Here is an 11,388-nt window from a genome sequence, read left to right as displayed (position 1 = left end):
GTATCTCATTCGGCTCGAGTTTCTCTGTTCCACAGCAAACCCCGCCTACGAAACACCCTGAATAATAGCCGAAATGTCTTGCTAATGGGCCGGAGGCCTCTTCTTGAGTGTCTATATCCCTCCTTGCTTTCTCTTATTATCGGAAATGATTAGAAACTGTGCTTTATTCGAGAGAGGCTCGACTGTGCAGCCATTAGGATTCGCGTTTTGAGCCCGAAGCCTTGGTGTGGGAGTCGGATTTGAATGAGCATCGACCCGCGGTTTCCGGTTGGATTTGTGAGAATTCTATAGGAACATGTGGGCCGTGAAACATTGTTAATAGCTTCTGTTGACGGATGGGCGCGAGATGAATTTCCCAGACAAGAATTATCTCGATTTATTATGTTGTGGTGGTGTGGGGAATGGTTCGCATCTTTCCTTGAGAATGGCAAGTTTCGCTTTAGCAAGACGTGTTGCTGTTGTCAGGGAACCAAACTACTGAAAAATGCCAAAATCGTTCTTGATTAAGAAGGGAAAAGAATATGGAAACCTGTCCTCAAACGGCGACTTCCAAGAACACCCGACAGTTACCGAAGGTGAGCCCAAACGACAAGTTTTTTTCCTGGTTTCAAAAATATCCTAATTACGGTGGCAATTTATATTTTTGTCAAAAAAATTTGTTGTAAACTTTTGAATTTTATTTTTATGTTTCGTTTTGCGCCGTGGCCTGGCAGAGAAATTTGTTGATTGTATTCTCATGGGTAACACCTGTTGGGTTTTTTTCGCTCGCTTACCTTTTTAGGAGCCACAAGCGAGTTGGGAAAGGCATCGACCTCACAGCCCCCGCAACATAACAAGTTGAAACGCCGTGAAAACGGTAGAAAAACGAATGGAATCGCCGAAGGAGATGCCAAAGAAGTGAATGTTGATGAAAATGGGAATTGTATTGAAGATGTTAGCGTTGCTCAGGCAGATCGCCGCCACAGAGGCGCTGAAGGCTCCAGTGGTGGTCGAAGTCGGTATGTTTGTGCCGAATGTGGTAAATCATACGCTACTTCTTCGAATCTCTCCCGGCATAAACAGACTCACAGAAGCTTGGACAGTAAACTCGCTAAGCGCTGCGAGCAATGTGGAAAGGCTTACGTCTCCATGCCGGCCTTAGCCATGCACGTTCTGACGCACAAGCTTCTTCACAAATGTGATGTGTGCGGAAAAGCGTTTAGCCGACCATGGCTCCTACAAGGACATATGAGGTCGCACACTGGCGAGAGACCATTCCTCTGCCCAGAATGCAACAAAGCGTTCGCAGATCGTTCGAATCTCCGGGCTCATATGCAAACACACTCCCCGCTCAAGCAATTCAAATGCGAACGATGCGATCGAACCTTCGCTCTGAAGTCTTACCTTAATAAACACGCCGAATCAGCTTGCGCTCGCGAGGTCACAACAAGCAAAGAGTGAATGAAAAACCGCCTACACAATTCTTCGTTCTAGAAGCAGAAGCGGATAAAAGTTTGAGCAAAATACAGGAAAAGATAGGTGGTTAATGTAGCTTTATGTTCGTATAATGTTATCGGTCGTATAACCTGTAGAGCGCTTATCAAGAAATTTAAAAGATGTAAATTGTAAAGTGCAGTGCACAGAAGTCGCTGTAAAACTCGTTGAAAATGTTTAAATCAAATTTATCTCAGGACACAGGATGAATTTGTCATGTCAGTTTGCTGAAATGTCTCACTTGAGAGGCGATCAACAAAAAATATTAAGAGATTTAAGTTCTTTCTGAGAAAGAAGAATATATTGGCTGTCACTCGCAGTAGTATTTATCTTAAGCGACAGCAAAAAATACGAGTATTTACATTCGATGTTTCCTAGCAAGTTGATTGGACTTGGCACAAGAATATGATTTTGTGCATCGAGAAGTTCTGTTTATCTGTTATACCACCTAGAGTTCGATTTCATTTGAAATCCTACGGAAGACGTAAACTAACAAATATCTCTATGGGAAATGTTCAGTTTGGCGAAACAGCTTAATCTTGTTTCGCTTACAAGTTAAATTCATTTTTTTGTGATCTCGTAAAACTTTAGGGGTATTTGGCCCTTTTTCTGTGTTAAATTCGTTGTTAATTTTCGACTTGTTGGTTCAGTTGTGTTTTGTATTCATTTTTCTGACATTTTTAATATTTATAAGGGGCCATTTCCTCATTCTCGTTTAAATATGTAATCCGACTTTGTCGGTCGATTTCCTTGGCAATTTTAGAACTTATTCGCCAGAGAATTCAGCACAAAAATCATAATATTCATGGAGAGGAAATTTCAGTTTTTTCATTTGCTACACTGCAGGGCAGTTGGTTGCTGAGTTTCATGAATTAAAATTCATAATTTATTCTTTCGCTAAAAACCACGTCTTTTGAATTAGATAATTGTATTGAGGACGAAATATAAGAGCTTTGGTGTATGGTGTTCGAGGGATTTTCATTACAGTTGGTTTCAAAAATAATTAAATAGAATTTTTAATTTTGCTTGCAATTGAGAGAAATTGAGTGAGGCGCATGAGAGAATTTTTTGTGCTTTGAATTGTAAATTTGGTAACTTTAAAAGAGGTAGCTTCTTCACGGAAAAAGAAAGTATGATCCGTATAGTTTTTCGGGTTTTTTTTATTTGAGGCGAGGCTGTAGGACACTCAGTGATCAAATTATGTTTCACACAATTTCTTTCGATAACAATCTTGTTCAGCTGAGAGGAGGTCAGTTTCTTGCCCGGGTATCTTATATTAAGAGCGTTATTCGCGTCCAAAAAAAATTGGGTGCCGGTTGAAAGCGGAATTTTCGGTGACCTGTACGACTAATTGCAGTCTTTCTGTGTTTAACACACTTGGCGTTGATATATGAAATTGGAATACATATTAACGTTTGGCAAACGTTTTGAAATGACTTTTGTTTTGCTATGGTTTTAGAGATTTGATCTAGGAGTTTTCATGCTTTGAGGTTCTTAATGCACATCGATTCGTGTTCATTCTTAAGTTATTAATTCGCAAAAGCTTTTTGCCTGTAAATATTCAAGAGATTTTGTTCTGGTCGCTGAATTATATTGCTATGTAAAATTAATTGTACATATATTGTGTAAAAAGTTTTCTTTGGAAAATGGATTTTAACTCGGAGTCTTGATCAGAATTAAATTTCTCTTCAGAATCGAAATCGAGAATGGGACATGCAGGTCATGAGAATTAAGATGCTTATCACTCGAAATAATGCGTCATTATGACCTATTAGAAAACACGAATTGAGAGCTCTGAGGATAATTTGTATACAAATGTCGATATCAAGTCTCTAGGGGGTTAGAATACGTAGTTATCGCACTGCTCGGTCGGGCGATATCAGAAAACTTTCTGATGATAGACAGATCCTGCATTTATCTACTTCTCAGATAATATCTGCGAACACACGAAATATTCCACGGTATCGTTAATATTTCAGCTTGTATATTTTGAATAGTGGATGCTTGTAACACATACTCGCATGCTAGTTGTTAAATTCTCTATTTTGGTATTTCGAAAAATAATATTTGTGCTTTGCGTTACACCGCGTGCTTCACTTTTGGTGAAATGACTTTCTCATTTCGTTACAAGAAATGGTATGTAACTTAACAGTTGTAGTAGTATAAAAGCAGCAGGGCTGTCAAAGAAACGAGGGAGTTGGCACTGAAATGTACTTCAGTTTTACGGGAGAACCCCTTCTGTCACACTTCACAGGTCAAGGACCTACCACGCTGATAATCTGTAAACATTGAAGGTTTTCTTTTCAATAAAGCGAGGCCTTTGAATTGACTGTATTCTTTTTTTCTTAACGTTGATAAAACTGTAGGATGTTATCTTTGAGTCTGTGAGTGTGTTTTCAATGCCATTATTTTGGACTGACGCAAAATAGAATTCCTCTTTCGGTACTCTGCCGTTAAAAGAATGTTATTTCATTTCGCTTAGTTGTTTACCCCGAGAACAGGCGCTGGACTTTTTGTCAGGCGTATGAATAGACTTAATAATTTGGATATATCAACAAAGTTGAAATGGTAAATTGGCCACCGTAACGATTACAAAAGCTGACGTTTCGAGCGTTAGCCCTTCGTCGGAGCGAACAGAGGAATTGTGGGTTGTGTGTGCTTTTAAAGGCAGAAAATGGAGCTACGTTATTGGTGGGAACATGGCAACGAGAAAAACACGAATAAATTAGTAGAATGAAAAGCGTTCGTTGATCCCTGTCTAAATCCCACAAGGATCAACGAACGCTTTTCTTTCCACTAATTTATTCGTGTTTTTCTCGTTGCCATGTTCCCACCAATAACGTAGCTCCATTTTCTGCCTTTAAAAGTACACACAACCCACAATTCCTCTGTTCGCTCCGACGAAGAGCTAACGCTCGAAACGTCAGCTTTTATAATCGTTACGGTGGCCAATTTACCATTTCAACTTTGTTGATATATCCAAATTATTTCGTTACCCCCACCTACGCAGCCCCCAAACAGTTTCTTTAGAAACTATCAGCCTTTATTCATTTGTATGAATAGACTCACTGCGTAGGTTTGTAAGGGAGTTACCACGTAGCAAAAAAGCTTTCGGATACAGCTCTTCAAGCCAACAGGCTGCCTCCGTGATCGATCCGTTTCCCGCGACACGAACTCATTCGACATTGCAGCTCGAGCAGTAATACTTGAGGCGCTCACGGTTTTACCATGAATCGGAATTAATTGGCCAAACCGACCCGTGAATTCATAAAGAGAACTCTTTACTCAAAAATGAGAATCATCCGGTCATAGTACTACTTCCATTATCTTATATTTTTAAGGAAGCTTTGTAAAAAAAACTCGGGGAGCTGTCACAAAATTCTTATTAGTTCAGAAAGAAATGCTAATTAGCCTTAGAAACCAAGTGGATGGCTTTCTATCTCTTTGTAAACGGCGGAGATGAAAGGATCGATGAAATAAGATCAAAAAATAAAAAAAGGAAATAAATACTTTTATTTAAAGTGGATGCTTCTGCTTCATTAGCCTCACCTGCAGGGTGAAGCAAACAAAAAGTAAAAGTGACCAAACCGTACACACAATGCCGGACGCACCATTATGAGGTCAAAACATAGTAATGATTGCAAAATCAAGGCGTGGCCTGTAAGCTGTTTACAGTTCTACCTATACTTAGCAAAGATCCGCCTTTTCACGGTTACAAATCCTTTCGAAATAAAGATATTTAAGATGTTAAATTATGTTGTTGAAGTTTGAATAGTGTTCTACTTTTATTGGCTGCGTGTGTATCTCCTCCCCCCTCCCCCCTCCCCCTTCCCCCTTACAAGCCCCGAACACAACTGTATCTAAAGCTGGATTTCGAAAGATCTTTTGATAGGGAATCCAATGCCACATTGTGTTTGGCAGTCACAGCCAATCAATTATCATTTCTCCTCTTGACTTGCTTTAAGTGTAACGTGCGTCAAAACTAAATCTTCCCAATTACAAGAGCAGTTTTCGCTTGAAGTAAACTGGAAACAGGCAAAAAAAAACATTGATGATCAATTTTGCGGGTAAATGAAAACCATTTTTAAAATGTATATCTGAGGCGATGACGTCAATTTACTGACGTTCTCCATTTTCTCAACTTTAATTTCATTCCTTTTACGTAATTAAGCTTGACGCAAAACACGTGAAGTAAAAGTATTTATTACACGACTCGGGAAGTCAGAGGGCCAATAGCTAAAATCAGCCAATCAAAATGCTCTACTGCCGGTCAATATTCTCTCAGTATCGGACCGGGCACTGTCCCGAATGGTCCCGAATGCTACCGCACTTATGTCCCTATGAACTTCAGTCGTGTAATAAATCTCTTATTAACCAAGCTTGCTCGGGACCGTACTGGAAGAATATCGGCCCTCGGTCTTTTTTGTACGGACCTCACTGCGCTCGGTCCGTACTGTCAAGACCTCGGGCTGATATTCTCCCAGTGTGGCCCTCGCGCTTGGTTAATAAGATATATGTCCCAACTATCAATTTTTTTTGTCTTTTCTTGCTGAATATGGCTGACAAATAAGGAGAAGAGGTGGGCTGCTAGGAAAGCTTGCAAGCGAACTCTGGACAGATAAACCCTTTTGGGTCAAAATGTCCGTTGACGAATACTCCATCTTAAACTTAAAAAGTAAATCATACCAGCAGCAAAAGAAGTCGCTTTTAAATTGTAACTGTAAATAGCTTTCATTCAGTGAGCCGTAATTTCAGCTCAGAAAGTGTAATTTGAAAATTGAAAAAGAAAAAAAACCAGTTCTTAGAAATCTGTTATGGCTGGAAGTATGTTACACCCGTGTTATACAGATGTGAAAAATTTCGGACCATCTTTTCTTAAATAATATGAGTTACTTTGATGTAAACACTTGAAAATATCCTCTCGTGCCAGGAACCGTTTTAAATTACGCACTCTCTTGCTTTGAGGACATTAATCCTATGATGAATTTATAGTTTCGCTGGCAATTTTGGGCAATTTTCCGGAAAGTTAGTTCCCTACATACGGTTTTCTGCTTATCGGCTCAGATAAATTAGTGTAGAAATCAAAACTTTTGCTTTGGTTGTGCTTTTTGTTTTGTCACTAGACACCTATGATGATTGTGTGAATAAACTTTGGTGAAAATGCTACTTTGTTGTAAAGATTAAAATGTCCACCATCTTGAATTCACAATCTTCATTCCTTTTTGACCAGCGGTTTTTGAAACACCTACATGACATACCACAATTTGACGTCATCTTTGAACAGAAGCACGGAAACATGGAATCTAACTATTTTAAATAATAAAAAGGCCAAAAATTGTTAAAGGTAACGTCATTTGTGCGTCTGTCTGAAGACACGTAAGGTTAGTTGCATATAAATGCATTTTACTTGAAATGCTTAACGCCTACAAATTCTAGTCATTCTAGGATTTTGAATCCTTCGAATAGCAAAATTTAAAGGAAACAAACACATGATTTGAATAAATATGCGCCATTTATTTTCCTTTGTGTTTTTCCACCCGGCCTCCCCATTGAGAGATTCCATGTTGCCCTATGTCTGTTCAGGACTGGACCACAGATGACGTCAAAATGCGTGAGATTAGAAAAAAGGCACACAAAGCACAGCCCACCATGTTCTCAACACATTTGTCGTCTTCTATCTATTACTTTATCGAACCATGGTAACTTGGAATCCGTTTGTTCTAAATGATAAATAGCAAGATACTGTTACTGGTGGTGACGTCATTAATGTGTCATCTTCCATAAAATAAGAACCAATGAAAATGCGTGTGCAATTCAGCCTATCGTATAAAATTCCATACACCGAAAGAGGGTTAGGGGGTGAACTGAGTTTTAAGTGATCAATCGTTTCCATGGTTACCTGTCTCGTAAAACGTTACCGTTAAAATGAGATATACAGACCAATCATAAAAAAGAAACGCTAATACAGTCCCTGATTTCTTTCAACAAATTTGTATAGATTGTTGCAGTTCAAAACAGTGTATCCTGGCTGACAGGTTGACATTTGCAGGGGAAAATATTAAAATTAGAAAACGCCCTTGAAAAAGGTTCCGCAGATTAGACACAAAAGAAATCAACTGCTTGTGATTTCACACAACTTTATTCAATACTGTTTTGCAGACGTCTCAAATTTTACACGATGTCAGTATAAAAAATTAAATTATTTTCCAAGAATGTAGTATACAATTTAGGAGCTTTCATGCCTTGCAAAATATCAATAAAACTCTACTCGAGCCTTTTTTTTATATACATATTACTGTAAAGACTTTCAGTACAAGAACGTACAGACACATTAACTATAATAATAGTTTTTGCAAGTCATTTTAAATTTAGTTTAGTCTTTAAATATGATTATCCTTGTATTTGTGGAAACACTCATTAAGAATTGTTTAGGAAGGTTCAGAGACTTTTAAGAATCCTACGTGACTCCAAACGCAAGGGTTTGCTTCGATGCAAGAACCTGTCAAGTTTTTTCTTTATGATGTCACTCTTACTTTTCTTTAACTCTTTCACTTTTTCTTTAGACCTTGCTGTTTTCTAGGTCACTTGTGTACTGAAAGGTTCTTCCAACGAGGTTGAGCCTGACTCAGTCGTAAAATACCTGAATCTTCTATTTTAATGCAGCTTTTAGAAGCTAAATATAAACTAACCCGTGGATAAAACAGTTAAATTAAGGCAAGATGAACTGGAAAAATCCTTTGAAAACAATGTTTTGCAAAGGTAAACAACTTCTATTGTCATCGAAGAGTCTACGTAGCTACCCAGTTTTTAAGTCGAGGTACCACTGCTCCACAAAGATGGAACGAAAATTGTAATCATTACATTCAATAAATAAAAATCAACCAACTGACTCTCAGTGGCTTGTGATATTTTAAAATTGTCACCGTTAAAGATGGCAAATATATATATGGCAACAAACTCACAAACAGAGTTGGACAAACAGCAGTGGAAGTCTTGGCTGACAATCCATTTTCAATGAAAATCCGGTCACAAAACAAAATATTTATCGTGGAACCTGCCACTATGACTCACTTTCTTCGCATTTTTTCAAATGAATTATGAAAGTCAAGATTGAAGGGTGAACAGTAAATTATCTCTCAAAGTAAATTGATGACGTCAAGGTGTGAAATATCAATTACAACTATCTTTTTAAAGTTACATCTTGCGCAGACTTTTAAAGAGAAGTCGTACCCTTTCAGAAGAGATAGGCTGTCGAAACATAGTTAGTAGAGAAAACCAAGACTTAGTTGAGAGTATTACATGGTTCGTACAACTTCTGACAAACAAAATTCAAGGACTTTTCAAGGACAAAAAATGGTTTTCAAGGTCTAAGTTTTATTCATAAATCTAAACCATCTACGATTGAATACTCATTTGCCCAACGCTCAATTAAATTGAAAACAAAGGGAAATGAAAAATTCATCGACCAAAACATAGCCAAACCACTACATGTTTACGTTGCCCCATAAAACAAAAGCACATGGCGGACCACCCCACATCGGAGGCCTTGCGCATGAAATTGAGGCACAGATCCAACTTTGATTCATGTACTACTCACGTTTTATACCGATCATTTTCGCTTTTTGGTAGTTATTAGTTATTAATCGATCAGAAAAGCGATAAGGCGCACAGAAGTTGCTAAATTTCAAGGACTTTTCCTGACCTACTAAAGAAATCAATACCTTTCAAGGACTTAACCAAATTCAAGGACTTTTCAAGACGACCGTTAAAATTCAAGACCTTTTCAAGATTGTACGAACCATGGTATTAAATTTACGATACTGTAATCATCCAAAAGAAACTTTACCATTTAGTTACCAGTTCTTCTAAGATGTCATAAATTAACCTTTTACAGCCTAACATCAGTATGCATATTCTCAATACTGTTCTCTATACATTTCCTAAAGTGCTGACAAAGTGAATTTGCTTAACTGTTAACCCCCTTCTGTAGTTGTTGATCATTTTCCCTATTCTCATGACCTTCCTGTTTGATTTATGGGTGATATTGTACAGAGAAATTACATGCCAGTCACTCTTAGGGTATAAAGGTTAAGCCTATATCTGAATCATAGAACACAGAATTTAGGATATTAATTTCTCCCTCTGTAAATCACTCATTGCAAATAAGCCATCTCACTTTGTTGGAAAGATAAAATACGTTAGTTCTTCTTTTAGGACCCGACAAGATCAACTTATAAGAGTCACATTGGACGGTTCATTTTCTTCTAGAATGAAATTTAAGAAGAATAAACTGTGACTTTCAACAATTACTTCACATACATTTTTAAAGAATCAAGTAACAAATAAATCACAAAATATGAATCCTATTTCAGTGTAAGAAATCACTAATTGTACAAATTCACCAAAATGAGAATGCAAGGAGGAAAAATGCAATAAAAAACTGAATTACAGAAAACTCCACAAGAAAAGTCAAAATATAAACACCTCTTACTGTGTAACAGTGTTACCTTGTTCACAATCTAATATGCTCGTCAACAGATTGCACATAACATGATAATAAAAAAGAGTACAATTTTTTCAAGCTTATGAAATCTACTGAATCATTTATAAATAAAATAACACTTAGTGTCATGTTGGACTTTTCTATGACCAGAAATGAAAACAAATCATACTAGCATACAAAATTTAACTTACAACATGAATTTACCAGTACTGAATGATAGCACTAGGCAATTTAATAGAAAAATCAAGTTGATTTAAATTTCCCACAAGACTGAAAGACAAGCTACAGCAGTACCTAAAGAAAAGCTTTCATAGTAATGAGATGAGTTAAATCTACCTATCACAATCACCAGAAAATTCCAGACACTGATTATAATCACTCTAGCCACAACAATCTCAGCAACTTTTAACTTAAGAATACATGGATATTCTAATCATTTTTGCTAGGAAAAAAGTTATTAACATCTGTTTTTCTTTGAAGGGGGGGGGGGGGGGGGAGGGAAAGAGGAATAAATTATATGAAATTTAATCACCTTACTTCGTGTTGTTTACTACTCATGCACACTACTAATAAAAATATCCAACTCCCACTCATAGTTATCTGGTTTTGTCAGAGGAAGCAGCAGAAGCAGGTGTGGGGGCTATTAGCCTTCCCCTTTCTGCACCTTTGATTCTCATCCCTAAACAGTGCAGACTAATAATCATGATGCAGTTGTTTGTTTTCATTTTAGTAGTTCTCACCTGCTTCTGGCTCTCACAAATTTCCCCCTTGCACTTTTTGAAGGTCGGTCCCCACTCATTCACCCACACTACTCCCATCCTACCCCCCCCCCCCACTTACTCCTATTTCTAACTATAACTCCAAATGTTTTTTTCTTTTTTTAAAAATTTTGGGACCATTTGCTTTTATAACTCATCCTAATAAGTTAAACATTATAACTCATCCTTAATGCCCACGTTTTGAAAAATTATTATAATAGTTTCTTTCCCATGATTTTTGTGATGATGAATTCCACGACTATTTCTTGAATTTGGCTTAAATCTTTCTATGAGGAAACTCCATTGTCAATAAGTTCACTCCTTTCTCATGATGATTCTAAGAAGCCAGCCAGCTAAGATCAACAGACAATTATTAAAACCAATATTCCATTTTCCACCACCAGTATGACACAAAATTAGCATTAACCCCCAGGCAATGTAAAAATTTAAGAATAAAGGGAAACCTAAATAATTCAAATAAATATTCTCGTATTATTTTGATTTCCAATATATCAAAAAGCACATTAATTCTTGTCAGGGATGATATGTTTAACACAAAAGATGAACTAGCACTTGATATGTATGAGTGACAGTCACAATCAGAGTATTATTGACAGGCAATAATATACATGTACATGATACCTACATATAATA

The 11,388-nt window shown here is 37.2% G+C and overlaps 2 protein-coding genes across 2 annotated transcripts in view; one reads left to right on the top strand and one right to left on the bottom strand.

Moving 5' to 3' along the window:
* LOC111337724 (uncharacterized) lies at positions 1 to 3,802 on the top strand. The gene is made up of 2 exons (XM_022944073.2): positions 1 to 575; positions 782 to 3,802. Exons 1-2 carry the CDS (start codon positions 485 to 487, stop codon positions 1,438 to 1,440), a joined length of 750 nt encoding a protein of 249 aa, XP_022799808.1. The 5' UTR covers positions 1 to 484; the 3' UTR covers positions 1,441 to 3,802.
* Positions 3,803 to 7,593: 3,791 nt separating this feature from the next.
* The window catches only part of LOC111337703 (uncharacterized), a 20,013-nt gene continuing 16,218 nt past the window's right edge, over positions 7,594 to 11,388 (bottom strand). The window contains exon 11 of the mRNA XM_022944049.2: positions 7,594 to 11,388. This exon is cut by the window's right edge and continues 748 nt beyond it. The gene's annotated coding sequence lies outside the window, so the exon portion shown is untranslated.

Source organism: Stylophora pistillata, chromosome 3 (genome assembly GCF_964205215.1).
Source record: "Stylophora pistillata chromosome 3, jaStyPist1.2, whole genome shotgun sequence".
NCBI classification, from domain to species: domain Eukaryota; kingdom Metazoa; phylum Cnidaria; class Anthozoa; order Scleractinia; family Pocilloporidae; genus Stylophora; species Stylophora pistillata.
This window is presented reverse-complemented; position numbering and strand designations above follow the sequence as displayed.